General features: G+C 41.4%; 3 protein-coding genes and 1 non-coding gene across 7 annotated transcripts in view; 1 reads left to right on the top strand and 3 right to left on the bottom strand.

Annotated features, from left to right (window-relative positions):
• The window catches only part of whamm (WASP homolog associated with actin, golgi membranes and microtubules), a 24298-nt gene extending 19616 nt beyond the window's left edge, over positions 1-4682 (bottom strand). The window contains exon 1 of the mRNA XM_077518635.1: positions 4002-4682. Within this exon, the coding sequence (XP_077374761.1) occupies positions 4002-4577 (576 nt within the window). The 5' untranslated portion in view covers positions 4578-4682. The remainder of the gene's footprint in view (positions 1-4001) is intronic.
• On the top strand, positions 3401-10819 carry fsd2 (fibronectin type III and SPRY domain containing 2). Of its 4 annotated transcripts, none has more exons than XM_077518638.1 (14): positions 3401-3572; positions 5491-5574; positions 5677-5835; positions 6056-6151; positions 6275-6508; positions 6639-6661; positions 6741-6862; positions 7300-7464; positions 7548-7682; positions 7828-7984; positions 8840-8973; positions 9068-9200; positions 9472-9648; positions 9913-10819. In XM_077518638.1, the coding sequence occupies exons 3-14, from the start codon at positions 5686-5688 to the stop codon at positions 10169-10171; spliced, it is 1785 nt and encodes a 594-aa protein (XP_077374764.1). In that variant the 5' UTR covers positions 3401-3572; positions 5491-5574; positions 5677-5685; the 3' UTR covers positions 10172-10819. The 4 variants fall into 4 exon arrangements, with proteins under 4 accessions (XP_077374764.1, XP_077374763.1, XP_077374765.1 ...); XM_077518637.1 differs by lacking the exon at positions 3401-3572 and adding an exon at positions 3837-4010; XM_077518639.1 differs by lacking the exon at positions 3401-3572 and adding an exon at positions 3837-4925.
• LOC144017268 (KH homology domain-containing protein 4-like) lies at positions 10205-19754 on the bottom strand. Its single transcript, XM_077518640.1, has 14 exons — positions 19376-19754; positions 18486-18750; positions 18282-18401; positions 18100-18176; positions 16508-16560; positions 16206-16396; positions 15731-15939; positions 13580-13640; positions 13280-13337; positions 12872-13107; positions 12231-12335; positions 11912-11994; positions 11709-11827; positions 10205-11119 (listed from the first exon to the last, which is right to left on the bottom strand). The coding sequence occupies exons 1-14, from the start codon at positions 19402-19404 to the stop codon at positions 10989-10991; spliced, it is 1737 nt and encodes a 578-aa protein (XP_077374766.1). The 5' UTR covers positions 19405-19754; the 3' UTR covers positions 10205-10988.
• Positions 16016-16147, bottom strand: LOC144018242 (small nucleolar RNA SNORA47). Its single transcript, XR_013283382.1, has one exon. It is a non-coding gene; the product is annotated as a small nucleolar RNA SNORA47 (small nucleolar RNA).

The raw sequence follows: 19754 nt of genomic DNA, 5'->3' as shown, positions 1-19754 counted from the left end.
AATCACCCTTGGTCAGGACGTAATTAGGATCAATCCCGCCACACAGAGACACCTTCTGCCTTTATCGTTGTTTTTGATCTTCCGGTAAATCGTGAAAATACTGCGAAAATGACATCAGGTTGATAAGCTCTACCGTGTAACTCGCGAGTGTACCTTGTGAACCGGCGGACACCCAATATGGCGCCCGAAGAAAAAATTCCCATGATGCATTACGATGTGCAAGCGACCTATATGATCTGCACGTCCCGTGGACCAATTGTTTAGTGGGGATCAGAGTCTCATTCCGTGAAGTAGCCAGCTTTGTATAACATTATCAAACTTCTTACCTCTGAAAACATAGTTTAATTGGATATGAAGAGCCCAGTCTTCAGTATTGAGGTCGTGCACGTACGAGTGCGCGCAGCGTGTACGAGCGTGCAGTTTGTTTTCGGCAACAGGTGGCAGTAGCGATTGGAAATTTTAAATCTTCCATATAGCTGCTTTAAGTTGCCAATTTGTGCTACATCGTGTTAGTTGTTTCATTTATAAATAATTTTGAAGATAAGTGCTTCCGGCACAAGGTGTTAGGGAGTTAGTTAGCTTTTATTTATTTTATGTTGGCTAGTTGCTACAATGTTTAAAATAAACATAATGATTATGGATTGTACATCAGCTGTTAAGATGCTTCCCTTCCCAATAGTGAACCGTGGATCTGATGTGATCGCAAGGAGTCAACATATCCAAAAGCACAGACAGAATGCCACATCGTTTTTGTAAAAAGGCAAAGATTTGTTGGTAATTGGAAAATGTTTAAAACTTTCAGCTAACATTTATTTCATTCTTCAAGAGCTAGGAAGAGAGTGTACGAATGAAGAAAAGAAAGGAGGTCATAAGGATTAAACAATATATTTATTATTATTATTATTTTTAAAGGTCATATTCATAGTAATTAAAGTTATTCTGTTATTTTTATGTCTGTTTGTCTCAGAGTTTCAGACAAGAGATGTGGATACCCCGATTGCCATCCATCCAAGTCTTGGGGAGAAATCAAAGCTGAGAGTGGACAGTTGCCCATGAAAACTCTGGAGACCTTTAACATGATGTTCTGGGAAATTAGAAATTGGTGTATTTTTTTTCTTCTGTGTTTTAATTTATGCATCCCAGGCACTAATCTGTATACATGACTGTATAGCCCACACACCCCCATGCAAGCCGTTGAAGCCACAGGACGGCCTTTTTCTTTTATGGCTCAGTTCCTTAGACCCCAATATTATATTTGAAAGAGACCTCTTTTGTTGAATTAGTTATAATTCTTTAATTTAAAAAATACAGGTTTCCTCCTGTAAACATCATGAAGCATATAATTTATACATGCATTTAAGGCAAGTTGTGAAATGTGTGAAGGCTTATGTTTAACAGATTTAAAACAAATCACGTTTCTATAAGTACTGTCTCAAATGTCTAATTTTGATACTGTAAATGTTAGGGGTGTGAATTGCCTAGTACCTGACGATTCGATTCGTATCACGATTCACAGGTCCCGATTCGATTCGATACCGATTAATCCCGATACGAATGGTCACGATTCGATACCGATTAATCCCGATACGAATTTATAAGTCGATTGTTGGGATTTTTTTTCATTCATATTTAGAAAATACTAATCAGTAAGCTTGTAGAGTGTAAGATTTATATGAAAATGTATTATTTATTTATCTGAAATTTCAGTCTTATAGAGGTTGTAATCTGTTTCATGTTTGAACAGCATTAAAATAAAAATATTAAGGCTTAATGTGCCGTTCATATAACATTCTTCCATGCTCAAGGTGTGAATCCTAAAAAAAAAAAAAAAAAAAAAAAAAAAAAAAAAAAAAATTCGATTCTGCCGATTATTGAATCGATTCGAGAATCGCGCGATGTAGTATCGCGATATATCGCCGAATCGATTTTTTTTTGACACCCCTAGTAAATGTATAGGATCGTATGCCGAGAAATGTTTCTTGGATGTAATAATATGGTGACCTCGTGACTTCAAAATGTATGTATACAGATCAGTGATCCCAGGCAGGTGGTGTCTAAAAAAAAATAAAAATGATTATTTTTATTTATAAACTATTTTGGAAATTTTGTTTATTAGACTTTGAGCCACATTTCCACATTATGAAAACAAATATGTATAACATATCAGTAATATTGTAGTTTTATTGTAATATGTTTAATAATGTGTAAATAAATCAAATATATATTGGTTTCACATTCAAATGTTTGTGATGGTTGGATGTTTGAAAAAAAAAAATGCATTTATATTTAAATAGGATAGTTTGGTTCATGTTATCCAGTAGTAAAATAAGCATCACATTGGTGTTACTGAAACCTAATTAAAAGGTCCAAAAACACATGTGAATCGTCATAGCATCCTGGAACTACATCAAGGTAAGGATCGCGGGTTACATTTTTTATTTTTATTTTAAAGACAACCTGATTTAACATTCACTTTTGACAGCTTTACTTTTATTATTGGTTCGTTGTGAATATGTTTAACAGACATTGTTTAACTTTGGTATAAAAGTGAACATGTAGCAAACGTCTACATTTAATATATTACACGAGAGGTCTAGGCGTAGATGTAATAGACGTCTAAACTTAGACGTCTAAAAAAAAAACTTTCATTTTTAGACCATTTGTACACCTTTTTTAGCCATCTAAAAGACGTCTAACCCCGGGTTTTCACCGGTTGCGGTGCGGTTGCGGTGCGGTCCGGCGACGCAAGCAATTAGATTCCATTCATTCGAATGGTGCAGTTTACACCGCTTGCGGATGCGTTGCGTGTCGACTGCGGAAGGCCTGCGGCGTGCCGCAAGCCTTCCGCAAGGATAGACCTATTTTCTATTTTTGCCGGACGCCGCAGCGGTAGGCCTCCGGCAAATGGCAAGCTAGCACAAAACACATCGAGCGGGACAGGAAGACCGAGGCAGTTTCAAAATAAATTTCCGTTTACCTTTCAGAATAAAACACTCGCCAGCTCCTATTTCTCAAGTTTTTCAGCAAAACGTGACGTGGGCGTCGCCGGGCCATGTGCTCATTCACGGTTTAGACACCAGCGAACATGGACGAGGAGAGGTTTATATTGGAGGTGGAAAACCACAAAATAATATATGACACGGCACATCCTTTTTATAAGGACTGTAATGTATTGTGAGTTTGATGTTCGCGATTGCTTGTTGTGCCCGTCTCGCTTGCCGTACTGAGCGGCAGCCGGACGGGGAAGACAGAAATAAAGAGTGGACCCGCACTGACCCGACTCTCGCTATTAATATACTTTACAAGGACAACCAAAAAAAGGATGCTGCATGGAATCTCATAGCAGAAGAAGAAGAAAAGGTTAAATCAAAAGAAGTCCACCTCTCGTTGTGAAATGCCACATGATCGCGCGAGCGCGGTCCCGCGAGACACGTTGGGAAGTGGGCGGCGACGGAGCTGCCGGACCGCAGCTGTGCGGAGCCGGTGTGGATTGACAAAAAAATTGACCCGTCCGGAGCACGCAGTCAAGACGCACCGCACCGCACCGCAACCGCATCCGGTGAAAACCCGGGGTAAGTTTAGCCGTCTAAAAGACGTTTAAGCTTAGACGTCTAATAGACGTCTTGATATAGATTTGTAGACGTTTTTTTAGCCTAGACGTCTAAGCACCATTTAGGCGTCTATTCGACGTCTTTTGGACCGAAAAATGCTGGGTGGGCGGTGCAAATTGGCAATAATTAATTGCCACGGTGATGAACTTACTCTCCCCCGGCTTTGTTTCGTGTTTCTGAATTAAATTGAACTTCCTGAATCCGTCATAAAATGCAGAGGAATCGCCACTCTGTGGCGTCCCAGCAATAGCGACAGCGGGACTTGGCGTGAACTCCAGCAGACACAGATGTGTATTGCGCACAAGTCGGAAGGCAAACGCACGAGCGGAGCTACGCCGTAACGCCTCCCCGCGAGCCTCTCGCAGAAGCATACTGAGGCCTTTAAGCTACCTGCCGCAGGTGACCCTTCGCCATTGACATCTCGTCGTGCATGCTCTTCCTCTTGAACTCTTGGAGGTTCTCAAAGTAGTCATCCACGTCCCGCTCATCCTGGGAGAAAAGCGTGTCGAGCACTATTGTCCTCCCGCAAACGTCGATGGCGGTGCTGAAGTACTTTTCCAGCTTCCGACACGACGCGTCCGAATCCCTGCGTTCGTCGTCCGACGCGTACTTCCGACTCGGGAAGAGAAAATCCCAAAAGCTGCAGTCTTCGAACTCGGACATGTCGGGAAAGTAAGCAGCCAACACATCGTCGACACAAGTCAGGTGCTGATTGATGTGTTTTAAATCGTTCACCGAGAAGAGTCCGGCCCAGCTGCTTTGATGCTCAGCAGTCACGCTAAATTCTTCTTTACGCCTCCGCCGCTGTAAAGTCCTGTTGTGGCAGGTGACCGCGAACTTACACTCGATGACGTTCCACTGGACGATAAAACCCAGCTTAAACACCTCGGCTTCGTCGAATATGTTACTTTTTACCGCGACCCATTCGTCCAGGCTGTCCGGGCGCTCACACTCGACGTTGTTCATCGTTGAAGATTATGTGTGGACACGGGCCTTCCTCCTCAAACCTGGGGCTCTGTTTACAACGTCCGCCATTTGCGTGACGTTGACGCATTCAAGGACCACAGAAAGAATTGGGATTTTTGATACAAAGCTTATGGCTTCATCAAAGCGACTCACAAACACAAAAAGACGTCGATATAACATTGCACGCGGAGTTTTTCCCCGTGCTAAATTATTATGATTACCAGGGATCTTTTTTTTAACCTTATTACATTTTTTTAAAGCGTGCGCAAGGATGTTACATAGTTCCTTTGCACAAGTGTATTTGCCCACAATTTCATAGACAAATGATATAATTTTGTGGAGAGTAAAGTGAGTGAGTGCAAAATATTTTTCACATTTCTGTGGTCCCCAACATGCTTTCTTCCATCAGCTACACATTTCATTATTCCATTCCTTCCTTACAATGACTGCTGGAGGGGAATCACCATCCAGTCCATCCATTTTACAAACAGGAATCTTAGTCAGCCAAAGAAACATATAGCGCATCTGTCGAACAAAAACTTGCGTAGATATTTGAAAAACAAATTTATTGAGACACTCGTCCCAAAGTTTAATACAAGTTACGTTTTGCCCTCGACGATTACAAAAGTGCTCAAAATACGTTTTAGAAATTACCAGAGTCGGTGAATGCACCATAACCCTCCCGGAATTCGTGTTCTAACTTTGAGTCACGACTCACAAGTGTGGGGATTTCCGAACTGTGATCTCAGAATGAACAGAATTTTAAATACGTTACAATTTCACTTTAATTCCTTATTGTTTCAAATGCATATTTTATTCAATAAGCAACGGAAAGTGTTGGCCCCTATTCTCAGAATGTTGACATATTTTTGACATTTGATCAGTGTGCCTGCCTCATCTATTTCTGTCACAGCTTTCTGCGTGTGTTGCTGCTCTGCTCAGTTTGCTTGTCGCACACGTTGACCTTCAATAGGTGCATAAAAGCTGATTCATTGCGGTAAATATCCTTCCAGTTGTCATTCATTTCTACATGCATTATTGTGTTCATTTTGCTCAGATCACTTGTTTTATAACTCAATCTTCTAATATCCTTCCACAGTCACTTCTCATGGATCTGTATGAGATTAGGGGAGCTAGACTGGATGCGATTGCAGAAGAAGCTGTACTCCAGGAGCTGAACAGAGACATGGCCAGTCCTCAGAAGTCTCCTGGGGCAAAGCATGGACAGGATGTGTTTAACAGTGCTCGTCGTATTGAGGTATGGGAAGCTGAAATTGTTTTCTACCTCTAAAGGAGGGGGTGGGGGGGGGGGGGTTGATATGTTAGTACAGGAATACTAGTCCACTGAATTGTCTTCCTATCAGGGACATGGACCTGTTAAGGATACAATAAATTAAATGCTCAGATGTTTTTCTTGTTTTCAGGAAGTAATTGTCTTGAATGAAGGGACCATTTTAAGTTTGTTCAAACCCTTGCAGAGTGATATCGACAGCACCAGGAATCAGTTGCAAGAAAAGGTGGCTGAGATGGAGAACTTTGCCGGACACCTGGAGGAAATATTTCTTACTGTAGAGGTATAAATGTCTCCCGAGGGAAAGAAAATAATAATAGTTCATAATCGTAAGATATTCATTCATTCGATATTCATAATCAAAGATCTAGACAAGTTTAAAAACTCTGCAACTGCGTACACACAGGAGAATTTTGGCCGACGTGAGCAACACTTGGAGCATCACTACACCGACGTTCTTCAGACAATATCGCAGCGTTATGACGAGCGTGCGGCGAGATTGGAAGACGAAAAGAAGAGGAAGCTGGAGGCTCTGTACGCTCAGCTGCTAGCCTGTGGGCACGCGCTGGACGCCTCCAAGGAGCTCATTGAGGAAGCTAAGGAGGTTTATCGCAGCCAGGACAATAGGCTTTTTCTCAAGGTGTTTATTCATCCATCGTTCCACCCCGCTCAGTCTATCAAATTATCTTTTTGTCTATATATTTCCATCTATCTCTATCATTCATCTTCATGCATTGAAATGGTTTCCTTTTTTTTTCTTTTTTTGACAGGCAGTTGTTCCCACCATGAAACGGTAAGATACGGTCCAGTGCACATACATTATCTGAAGTAGTTCGATTCATATACAACATGATTTTTTTGTACATCATCAGAATTGAGGAGTTTGCAAAAGAGGAGATGGACTTCACACTGGCGACAAGTCTAGAATTTGAAACGCCGCTCGCTGACCTGTCAGATGTCAAAAGCATGATGGACTCCATCAACATTGTTCCAGGTTTGATTTCCTTTCTGGTTTTGCAGTGTAATAACTACATCATACTCGACACAAAACAGCAATTTTAGGTATACCTGCAGGGTGTAATTAAGTCCAAGACGAGAACGGTCCAATCCAATTTATAGATGATGAAATAAAGTCTGAAACGGCAATACTAATACTGAGAGGATAGAATTACAATGCGGATTTTATGTGACGCGAAAGGTCTTGTGTTTTCACCAAGAGGTGTACTCACTTTTGTTGCATCTGTGTGCTATTACTTTGAGGGAACACAAAAAAATGTACTACTTTAAATGACAGCAGTGTCATTGCTACTGTGTTGTCTAATGACAATATTTTAACAAAGATGTGAGGGGCGCGCACACACTCCTGAGATACTGTACTGTATATACCAATGCAACACTGGCTGCCAAGTAAAAACCACAGGATGTCCACAGCTCCATCTGCCCCAGTTATCAACCCACAAACGGCAAACTCGGCCACCCAGACATCTCTGCGTGTGTGCTGGAGTCTGTTCTCTGATGACACAGTGGAGTTTTATGAGCTGTACTACAGACCCGTGCTGCAGGATGCGCCTCTGGACAGCACCACTGCCCCACATGGTATGCCGACGTCACACCACCATCTGCTCTTGATACATTTTTTTTTTTTTTTTTAAACCAGTATCAGATTCTTTCCCTTTTAGTTTGCAAGTCAAAAGTGAAAGAGACACACTGCACTGTGAAAGGGCTTCTACCTGGTGCTCAATATGAGCTCTGGGTGACAGCCACTAACACAACAGGCATCAGCCCGGCCAGTGAGAAGGCCTTGTACATGACAGGTAAACTATAAGTCAGTGGTGGCAAGTAATGAAGCACTAACACTTGATTATTGTACCACTGTAGATGTTTAAGCTATCTGTACTTCATTTTACTCTCTACATTTGAAATCAGATATCTAATATATTTTTTTCTATTTCTTCGCAGTTCCGTCACCTCCAGTGATCAAGCAGAGGCAGTGTTGTAGCTGTCCACAGGCTGCTCTCATACGCTGGGAGTCGGGAAACCCTGACCCCGTTGACTCCTATACTGTGGAGCTCACTGAACTGAATGGGCCTGATGGGACAGAGAAAGGGGTCACTGAGTAAGAGTGGATGCATTACATCCTACTGAAAGATAGATTTGCAATAGGGCTTCCCAATTGGTATTTGAACTTGGCTTGCTCACTGAATCTGACCAACAACCAGTGGTAAAAGTCTGATATAATCGAGTCAACCAACGGGTCTTGGGACGACAACTGAAATCGACTTAGTTTAAGAAAAAGACCCACGACCGCTACGTTATATTGTCTAGAACTACCAATTCTTAAGGCTCTGAGCAAATTAGATTGAAATGGCAACACAGAGGCTGAAACTGATTGGACAAAAACTTACATGGTACTGGAAGCATTTGGCCAAGAGAATAAAGGGGTTGGAAGATAGGAACAAATGTAATTTAGGTTGTTAAGTGTTTAGGCCAACAGATAAAGGTCAACTATTACTGTATGAGGCTTCAGTGCCTATGCTTAAACTAGGAAGCCATCCCAATTGTCATTTGAGCACAAAATTGGTCTACTGAAATCACAAATTACCTCCTGTAATTCATCTTTTTGTGTGTGTGGGGGTGGGGGTGCGTGTCTGTGCAAGCCAATGTTCAAGTTTGCAAAGGCGGTCCTGAGGCCCTGTGGTTATTGGGCTGCTGAATCAAGATACACTCTGTCCCAGAAAATCTATTCTTAGCTACAGCTCTTATCCTCAGCAGTTGGGGTCATTTTCTATTCTTGTCTTTTTTTTTTGTCTGGTCATTTCAGAGAAGTTGTTGCATTTTTGTTGAATGCTAACTTCCAGTGAGTCCAGATTCATTTTCGCTAAGAATGCAAAAAAAAAAAAAAAAGGCCTACTATGAGTTGGATAAACTGAAAATACCTGCTATCTGACCTAGTATATGTCCAAATTGTCAGGTCTGTAGTAGCAGTGCCCACATGTCAGTGTCTGATTCAGCTTCAAGCAGGCCACCATTACCTCATCTCCGTGAGAGCGGTCAATATTGGTGGGCCCAGTGACAGAAGTGAGGACATAATCATCTCCACTTCTGGTGAGAAGCAACATAAGGGCATTCTCCAATTTTTCTATTCAGGTTACTGTGCAACTAAACACAATCTAAAAATGTTTTGTTCCTGTGCTGGCAGGCACATTTTTCTATCTCCTCGAGGACACTGCCCATCCATGCCTGTCCATCTCTGAGGATGGTTTCACAATTTTCTATGGCGATGAAGAGCTGCCAATCAGCGCTATGGCCTTAGATGATGATAACTTCACTCGGTAAATCAGATAATGCAATTACTGTCAAAATTGCATGGGAATGTTATAATGCAGATTATGGGAATTCAAATTGGATCAGTTACATGTCTGAATTCTGGGAATGTTATATGCTCCCAAGATGTCCTGAATGATTAGTGCAGTTGTTTTAATTGGTGGAGAAATGTAAAAGTAGAAGAACAGCAAAAATTGGTAGAATAACAAGAAAAAATAGTTTTGTTGTGTTTTTTTATGAAGCTCGTTCTCAGTAAACATTCTTACCAATGTGTATCAGGTGTGTAGCAGTCCTTGGGGATCTGATTCCAGTGCGAACTAGACATTACTGGGAAGTGGAGGTGGACGACAGGACAGAGTTCAGGATTGGAGTAGCATATGAGGACACAGAGAGAAATTCGTACCTGGGAGGCAACAACACCTCCTGGTGTATGAGACACATCCTCACTACTACAAGGTACCATAGCACTATATCATCGCGATGTTATCCACGCTCCATATTCTGTACAGAACAACATGGAACTCCTTCAAAAAACCAACTAGAATGACTTACGGAATGTTTGAGCATTTGAGATCCAGCTAAAGGTTCAAGTACTAGTTCGCTCTGTCCTCAGTAGTAAAACTACCGACTTGTGTTAATGTTAACTATCATCTCTGGTGAACCAACCATATAATAAAATAATTCTGTAACTATAGGCAAACAACTTTCCTATTTTTCCAGGCACAAGTATGAGTTCCTACACAACGGCCAGAGCCCCGACCTGAGGATCACAGTGAACCCAGTCCGAATCGGGTTGGCTTTGGACTATGACCAAGAGACTCTGTCCTTCTTTAACGTGGATCTGGAACAACACCTGCATACCTTCCAGTGTCGATTTCAGCGTTATGTCCAGCCTTGCTTTGGCTTAGACAGCCCAGGAGCTCTGACCATACATAATGGCACCGAGGCTCCAAAATATGCATTCATAGGGTATCCTTAATTAATCACATTTACATAAATGAGTCAGATGAAGTAAGTGTAAATCTTAGGCATTTTTATTATATTATTCCATGGGAACAGACATCCATTTTCTGAGAGAAGAAAAAGCTCTAATGTGGTTATGCCATCGGTTACTGATCTGTATTCAATTCAGACCAAATAAATGGGGCTGATTTGTGATGGGGGAAAAAAAAAAAAAAAAAAAAAAGTTGAATAAATCTCTGGTATCACTTGTATGCACATATTTAAAAAAAAAAAAAATCCATCCAAAGCACACTACTGTTAAAATGGGAAACAGGGGATTCAATTTGCTTTCTTGGTACTCAGGTGTACTGTATTCAATTTCTTTATGAGCATTGCTTCATCAAATTACTACATTTGTGTTGAACGGAATAAATACATGAGTCCATGAAGTAGTTGGTGGACATTTTCTGCATTCCTCTGAAAAATCCGCAAATTATTGACAGCCCCCCTGCTTCCTCCACCAAAAAACAAAACAAAACAAAAACTAGATGCCATGAGATGGCAGCTCTGGCATGAGCACCAAAACAGCAAATATGCGGGATTTTCTGCAAAGAGCAGAGAATAGATTCCCTCCCAAATCTGATCATTTTAATTTGCAAGTAGCGGATTGCGATTGCGTGAGGTAAAACCGTACATTTCTTTATTTTAACATTTCCTGCCTTTAGGGGCACTGAAAATATATCTTCCTTTGGGAACACACATCGTTTCAAACCATTCAGTGTGTTCTAGTGTGAAAGAGGATTTTTCTTTTTCTTTTTGGGGGGGGGGGGGATTCAAGTGCATCTCTGAAGGGGTCATGAGTTACTGTTCTTACTGCTACGCGTTCTCTCCTCTTCCTCATCGGAAGAGTCGCCACCATAGGGCACCAGCCCTGATGCATCCATCACTATTTTGGGCTTCTTCTCACACACATCTTCAACAAGACCTGTTGAGACACAGCATAAGAGACAAACAGAAGGGAGATGGGGAGGGAGAGAGAGACCCCGAAAAAAAGGCAACCCATTGAAGAGCCCCCAGTTAGCGGTGGTTTTACAGTTGGTTTGATCCCCCGGCAGCCAGGTCAAGACATTCATGGCAGGCACGTCCGTGGACATGTGGAGAGAGAGAAAGAGAGAGAACAAGGGAAAGACAAAAAGACATATAGAAAAAGACAACGTTAGTAGCTTTTAGCAGTTGAGAAAATTTCACAGGTCTTCACTCCGCCTCCATTCCTCCACGGGGGGGTTGGAGATGCCATTTCATTGAATAGACTATCTCTCAACAGACCAATTGATCAAGACGTCACACTTTCTTCTGGCTGGCAAAAGCTCCGCACTACACGACTGACACTTCAAATATTCAAAATATAGTGGTAGAGATGACAACTAAATATAATAAATCAATTTAAGCTTTTACTACTGCTGCGAATTTAAAAAAGCTCAAGCTTTTGCCAACTGGATATATGTGCAACGTCAATGTGAAAAGGTCCTGAGTTGCTTCATCTCTCAGAAAAGGAGCACAAAACGGGACCGTACCCGAAGATGCAGCACTGTCGGTCGGACTGTCACGATCTTGGGTCAACATGTCACTCGTTCGCTTCAGAGGGCAAGAGGTGAGAGCGGCAAAGGGAGGCGGCGGCGGAGGCATAAGGATCCTAAAGGGTTGGATCCAAAAATATTTATGAAGAGCAAAGAGATTGTTAGGGAAGAATGATATGGGAAATTCCAAAAGTACAAACCTCTCTATTGTTTTGTCTTGGATGATATGGGGAGGTAATGTATTCTCTTGAAGAGCAGGAGTCTCCTGAGTGCAGCTGGCAGGCTGAATGAAACCCAAAATGTTTGTCAAGATCATTATTTTGTTCTCAGAAGATTACAACTTATGCATATTTTACATTTGTATTTTTTAATTAATATAAATCAAATCTTGAGTGCTAATTTCCTCAAATCTGATCTACACCAAGTGAGGTTTGAATGGCATGTTAATCTGTTACCCTTCTAATCCACCTTCCACCATATGCCTTTCAGAATGAGTGCAAGCATGAATCTTCATCTAACCTGTTCTTCCTTGGTGCTTTCATGAAATTGCTGATTTGAACTTCCTGCATCCGGCTGAGTGTGTAAAGATCCTACAGGGTCCGCTGTAGTGCCGCTACCAATTCCCTTTAACAAACATACCCCACACATTTATATATACAAACCATTTGGCAAGCAAAACTTACTAATACCTAAAAACAACAGACGGGAGTTTACTCGTCTTGGCATTTTAAAACCACAAAAAAAATTATTTATTTATTTACGTATGTCAACATCAGATTCTGGTGTATCTGAAAATGCTTGCCATATCAATTTTTGTACAGCTTCATGTAATAAGGGCCACCAAAAACGACTTGAATCCACCCTTCAAAGTTTATTCATCAATTGGGTTTCAGAAATTAATAAATGGCGTACTGAATGATATTTGCGGTACATCATAAGTTCTATAGTAAATAAATTCCCCTTAATATGACTATTCAGATATCATGAGCTGTATTGTGTTAGTTGATCTAATCACTAGTAGTTCCATATAATGGGGCTTTATATGAAATGTTTGTGATTGGGATGATGAGAGGCAAATGTACAGAGTATTTTAATTTTTATTAGCAAGTATTCAAGATACCAAGATTAACATACAAAAAAGCTCTAACGGTCCGGATTACCTCCACAAGATAGGGATTTGGATTCCGTGGGCACACCGGATACTGAACCATTGCCTGAGAAGATGGAGGGGTTGTCGACATGTTAGAATGACTTGGGGGACCATTTGCATTACTCCAATAACCACTGGCTCCTGGGTACGCTGAATAGCCTCCAGCATACCCATTGGCTGGGTAGTTATACCAGCAAGACTGGCTAGAGTAATTGCTATTAGGTGGAAATCCATGAGCTGCATATGCTGAAAGGAAAGTATAGAGTGTGGCGTTAATGGTGTCAATCACATACATCATTAACAGGCTGTGACCAACCTACAGTTGGACCACTCACTAAAAGACAAGATGAAGTTAACATCTAATATTGTCATACCTGTTCAGTCAAAAAAAAAAAAAAAAAAGTGAAAGCAAACTCACGTTGAGTTGAGGTGGTGGCCGTGTATGAAGACTTTAAGCGAGCGTGCTCAGCTCTCACCTGTAGATGGAGGTGAAAATGAGACGGAATGAACAATAACTATTGCAAAACGGCAGCGTTGATTGACAGTTGAAATGTATTGTGGGTAGGTGCAGAGCACTCAGGACCTATGTCTGGAGATCAGGCGGTTCACACTACCACTGTTACTCTTGGAGGTGGGTATCAGTGATAACTATATGCTTTGATAGCTTCACCTTCTTAAACCTCCGTGCAACTCTCATTCACACAAGTGATCAACTTACAGTTTCTAACAGACTTTCTGCAAGCCGCTTGGCTGCCTCCAGGCCAGCTGCGTTGGGGTGGCTGCAACATAAATGCATGCCGTTGTTAGAGCATGACACCAAAAGGATTAAGTACCAAACATCTTGTTTTATATGCAATGTGGGTGTCAATAAATTGGTTTGCAAACTTCACAAGAACTGAAAAAAAGTAATAGCGATCTAAACTATAGATTTCTAATGTGCCAATGTACTGTAAACTCTGCAGCAAACTAAGGCTGGGGAATTAACGGCAATTGAATCATGATTTCAGTTTTGGCTTCTCGCAATCTTAAAAGCAGTATAATCGAAGACAACGATTAATGTGCCAAACGGTGCAGTGTATCTGCAAGTTCCTGATGTTGGGAAAGTAGCATGAACGCACCATGTTGCTTGCACAGAAAGCATGACATGTATTTGATTTTATCCTCTCTCAGTGAGCTTTTTTGGTAGTTGAATACTTAGTTTTGAAATCAATGAAAAATCATTTACATTAATCGTCATTTTTAATACCAATACAAATTATGTTTATGAGCCAAGGTACATATCTATATTTGAAAACCTTTGTATTGTGCAATCCAAAAATGTCACAATCAGTATATGAAATAATTAAATAATAATGTTCCTGTCTCAGTTTATCAAATGTGAAAACAGGTCAATTTGATTAAACACAGATATTTTTATGCATGAACAGTAGAGGTGTGCAAAATTTCCGATTCTTAGATTATTCACGATTCGGCCGTGGAACAATCGAGAACGATTCACAAACGTCCAAATTCCGATTATATAAATATGCCAAGGGAAGCGAAACTAAAGTGACCCGAGCGAAAAGTACGCAGAACTGAAACGCAGTAGCGCGCGGTCTTCGGGACGCTTTTTGGGACGGACCGAGATTACACATCCACAACTCACGCCTCGAGATTCAAAACAACAACAAGCATGGCTGAGTTGACCAACCCACCTCTTCGTGAGATCAGACCTGCTCCGAAAAGGCAAACAACTTGAGGCGGAAGTATCAGCTAGCTGGCTGCAGTGCGTCGGTTAGCGTTCTACAGGGCGCCGCGCAGTGATACGAACGAACGAACAGAAAAGTAGTGGCTGGCGGTAATGGCGTCTGACTTTATTCAGAAAAGAGTATTGTGGTGGAAATGTATCACGCTTTTGAAAACAAAAAGTTTTTAGAAGAAAAACGCTTTATTTCCGAGACCCCAGCCAGCTTGGTGGACTATTTTCCTCTCGTCCAATGCCGAAGTCAGTGGTGATCGCACACACGGGAGGTGAGGATCAAATTGAGATTCATGTTAAAAAAGCCGAACGATCCCATTAATGTTTACACGTTCATGTTTACACAAGTTAAAAAGCAGAAAAGCACTTGAGGTTTTTTTTTTTTTTTTTTTTGTACCTCTGAGAAACTTTAATGTTTACATGTTCATCTTTACACAACTTAAAAAGCAGGAAAGCACTTTTTTTTTTTAGGCATTTGTATTGAAGTAGTAGTTCACATTGTCTTTCATTTATACCTCAGTGCACTTTTGAGTGGATAAAAATAATATATTTTTGCTCAATGCTATGTTTTATTCTGTTGAAGACTGAATATACTTAAAAGCTGTTGTTACAGAATGAGGACTTGAGTATTTTATTTACTGTTTTGAACTGTTAACTTGATACTGAAATAGTAGTTTATTTAGGCCTGAGAGGACTTTTGTACTATTTTTGTAACTAATGTACGAAACATTAAAAGCACCAAAATACATTGTTTTTTTGCTGCTGCCTGGGGGGGAAATCAATAATCGTTTTATAATCGAATCGTAGCCTCTGAATCGTAATCGCAATCGAATCGTGAGGTGCCCCAAGATTCCCACCTCTAATGAACAGCAGCAGGTGGATGCAAATTTATTGCCATTTAACTGTTCGCTATACGTCGCTGTCATAAATAGATGAACTGATAACTTTAGACCAATTAAGTTAAATTAGCCAACTTCTCACGGCACTCCTGCTGATCGAACGCTATGACGTTTTTTTTTAGTAATAGTCAATCCCGAAGGATACTTTAAATTCAACAGTTGACAACTGGGAGTTTCCTGAAACAATTTTGTATTCTTGTTTCAACATTAGAGAGCAAAAATGATATATTACCTGATGTAGACGTAAAGCGGTTCAAAAGACTCCCGTTTGGACGCCTGTTCAATGTAGCCAGAACCTTTGCCTCTGAGGAAGACTCGAGCCCCTGTTTCTGTCTGGATGTGACCCAAGTATGTTCCTCCGGGACCTTCAACCTTTTCATTTACGTTGAATGATGGCACAGACTGCTCCAGGCCCACAAAGATCTTTGTGTGAACAAAGTTCTATGAAGAAAGAATAAAAAAAAATTTTAAACACACATTTTGGCTTGGTACGAGAATACACGTAACAAAACATGATATGATGTCAGCAGACGCAGTAACCCATGGCGCTCTTCTTTCAACCAAGGATCTTCTCTCTGCTATTTAATTTGGGAGGTGGGTATCAGTGAAGGCAACATGGTCTTCACTTGCCTCACTTTCTTTACCTCCATCCTTAAAAATCTAAACAGTAATATGGAGTTATAAAGGCTTTTCTCAATTCTGCCTACCCCTGGATGAGGAGCTGCTGGCCGATGCCCCTGACTCTGCGTTGAGCTGCTGTTGGGTGTTTGGATGACGGGTCGAGGAGGCTGAGGGTACAGTGTGAGCGGGGGAATTATGGGCATTGGTTGACCTCCTGAGGCTGCAGAGGCTCTCAACATATCCTCAGCGATGATCTCTTTTATTCTCGCAACAGCTTCTATGGTGGCAGAAAAGTTATGGAGAACAATCATTGCTAAAAATTCTCTGGCATATATTCTTTAAAATTGTACATAAAGGTAAAAGAGGTCGATGGGTAGGTGCCACTTACTATTGACCTGCTCCTGTGTCTTTGCCTGGACATGCAAATACAAAGGTCTTTGTCTAAAAGGAGACAAATTAGACAGGTCATGGACAACAGGGAAGTTCCGCAACCATTTTACATAAAGGAACATTAGCAAGCATTTTGTGCTCGGGTGTGTTTGTGGAGGCAGCTTAAATCTACTTCCTGCATGACAACTACTGCGACAGCAAAAAAAGAAGTTGGCTACTGTAAAATACAAACAGTGGCCAGACTAGAAATCGAAACAATGGATAGGCGAAACAGAGGATAGGCTAAGTAACCCCGGGGTTACACCGGTTGCGGCTGCGGTGCGGTGCGTCTTGACTGCGTGCTCCGGACGGGTCCATTTTTTGGCCAATCCACACCGGCTCCGCACAACTGCGGTCCGGCAGCTCCGTCGCCGACCACTTCCCGCCGTGTCTCGCGTGACCGCGCGCGATCATGTGGCATTAAAAACAACGACAAACACACAGAAAGTCTGTGCTCAACAGAGAAGCAGAAAGAGAGGTGGACTTTTTTTTATTTTGTGGCTTTCTACCTCCAATATAAACCTCTCCTCGTCCATGTTCGCTGGTGTCTAAACCGTGAATGAGCACCTCGCACGTTAACTCCAGGCCCGTCTACGCCCACATCACGTTTTGCTAGCATGCTTGCGAAATAGGAGCTGGCGAGTGTTTTATCTTGAAAGGTAACCGGAAATTTATTTCGAAACTGCGTCGGTCTTCCTGTCCCGCTCGATGTGTTTTGTGCTAGCTTGCCATTTGCCGGAGGCCTACCGCTGCGGCGTCCGGCAAAAATAGAAAATAGGTCTATCCTTGCGGAAGGGCTGCGGCACGCCGCAGCTGAGACGCAGTCGACACGCAACGCACCCGCAAGCGGTGTAAACTGCACCATTCGAATGAATGGAATCTAATTGCTTGCGTCGCCGGAACGCACCGCAACCGCACCGCAACCGGTGTAAACCGGTCAGTAGTTTTTAAGTAGTGGGGCTTGGTGGACTGCTCTCCCAGTGTTCAATGAAAGTGCATCTGCAACTGCGGCTCCCCTATCCTCACATCCAAGGCTTTTACAGGAATTTAGCATAGTAGTGCCATGAAAAAGGGCTGCTTAATTAGGAAAAACAATAAATGGATTCATGAAGGATTAATAAAAACAATTATTCATTCATTTCAAAATTCAGTATTTATTCAAAAAACAAAAATAAACAAAAATAAACAATTTTAAATTACCATCCTGCCCTCAAGCCTTACCAACCTGCATTTATTTCTAGGGCATGTTTAAAAAAAAAAAAAAAAAAAAACCTACAGCGAGAGCACAAAAAACTACCACAGCTACCAAGTGCTTTACTCAAAGAATGAACAGAAAATGAATGAATAGAAAACAGAAAAAAAAAATCATTCTTCCACAATATCTGTAGGGTCATGGGAGAGCCGGAGACTATCCTAGATGACTCTGGGGCAAAGGCAGAGTGCCTTGGCCCAGTCGCCAGTGGATCGCAGAGTTTATGACAACAGTTTTCAAATATACGATTCCTTGGAGACTCGGTTTTTAATATAAAGGTTGTGTATCTGCATACATACCCTCCTGTTTTTTCCCTTTCGACATCTGACATGTAAAGTCCTCTGGTTGATACAACTGCCCCACTACACAGTCGAATCTGAAAGTGTGAATCCAGAACTATATGACCGCAAGTTACAATCTCTAAAGTATTTTCAAGTCCAATGTTTGCAATGTTAAACTTCCACAATTGCTATTCACATACCTCCTCTTGGGTTTTGCCTTTAGTGAGAAGGTCTCTGCAATTCAGAGGCACGTCATTTATATCAACCTCCGTAACAACCAACTCTTCTGGAGGGGACAGCACTGGCACACATAGGGGGGTCTGCATAAGGTTTAAAAATAAATCCATACAATTATGACAGTATGGAACCAAAACTTGCATTTTTTTTTAATAGATAACACAAACCTTTGTGAGCAATGGTGGAGGAGTCAAAAGTTTTCCTTTTGCCATCAACATGGCATTTATTTTAGCAGCCATGGCAGCGGCCATTTCGACTCCTCCCTGAGGTTCTGGCTTCTCAGCTCCAACTGTTACATTTTCTTTTTGCTCAGTTAGGGAAAGTGAACTGCTTGAACCAGACGAGCCGACAACCTCTGAAATGTGATGGGCTACGTTCCCACTGTCCTCCTGCTTAGACTGGGCTGGTTGATCCCATCGACTGGTTAGACACCTGAAACAACAATAAAGCATTAACACAAACACACACGAAAAAACACCTAGGGTTATATCAATAGTTACGTAAATCTATACAATGATCAATGATTATAAAAGATTAGAAAAATGTGCATGTAAATATCCTGTAAACTGAGTGAGGGTAACATAATATATCTTCTCCATACCTTCTCATTTCTAATAGCATTCCTAGGAAGAAATGTGTTATGCCCGACTGCGTTGAGGTCATTGAAAGTATTTCACAATTGCTATTTGAGGGGAAAACAACTGTATGTAATCTTAAAGTTTCAAGTACTTAATTGTGTACTTTACGACAATTTTGAGTTTGGAAGGTAAACAACAGTAATCAAGTTGCCGTCACCTATATAGCCCAAATGTACCTGCTTGGACAATTATTCTCAAATTTATGAGTCACACTTTAAAACTTAACAATAGCATCAGTCATATTTTAGGCAATACCGCATCACGGTTTACGCAACATGAGATTTTCTCCAAAGCTAACAAAAGCTAACAGGCCACAAGCACTGGTTAGCTCGCCCATGGTTCTAAACCATGCTAGCCAACCAGCAAGTTAACTGACTCGGTTTATATTCATTTCCATAGGGAGGATTTAAGATACTTACGGCGATTGCCCGGCCATTCTTGAAGACATAGCACCAGTACGCGAGCTTGCATGAGAGTTAAAATAGTTTGTAAAAACGCTAGACAACGAACGCGGCCATCTAGAGGAGCGCGCTCCGTTTGCGACGACTTGCTATGACGTACTTCCTGTGACGTTGCCGTCGCGACTGTGAGCTAGCGGAAGTGAGCGGTTGGATTTCATCATTACGTGACCGTTTCCGAAGGACCTCAGCAGTTATTTACAAACACAGTTTGGCTGTATTGGGAATAATCCACTATTGAAATGAAAATAAAAATCATATATTTTGTCATGTCCACACATGCACACGAAATTTGCATAAAGTAGCCTACTATCATACTGATAGCGAGTTCGCCATTTTG

Source organism: Festucalex cinctus, chromosome 4, assembly GCF_051991245.1.
Source record: "Festucalex cinctus isolate MCC-2025b chromosome 4, RoL_Fcin_1.0, whole genome shotgun sequence".
NCBI lineage: Eukaryota > Metazoa > Chordata > Actinopteri > Syngnathiformes > Syngnathidae > Festucalex > Festucalex cinctus.
The sequence above is the reverse complement of the archived record's forward strand: the minus strand, read 5'-3'. Positions and strand labels throughout refer to the sequence as shown.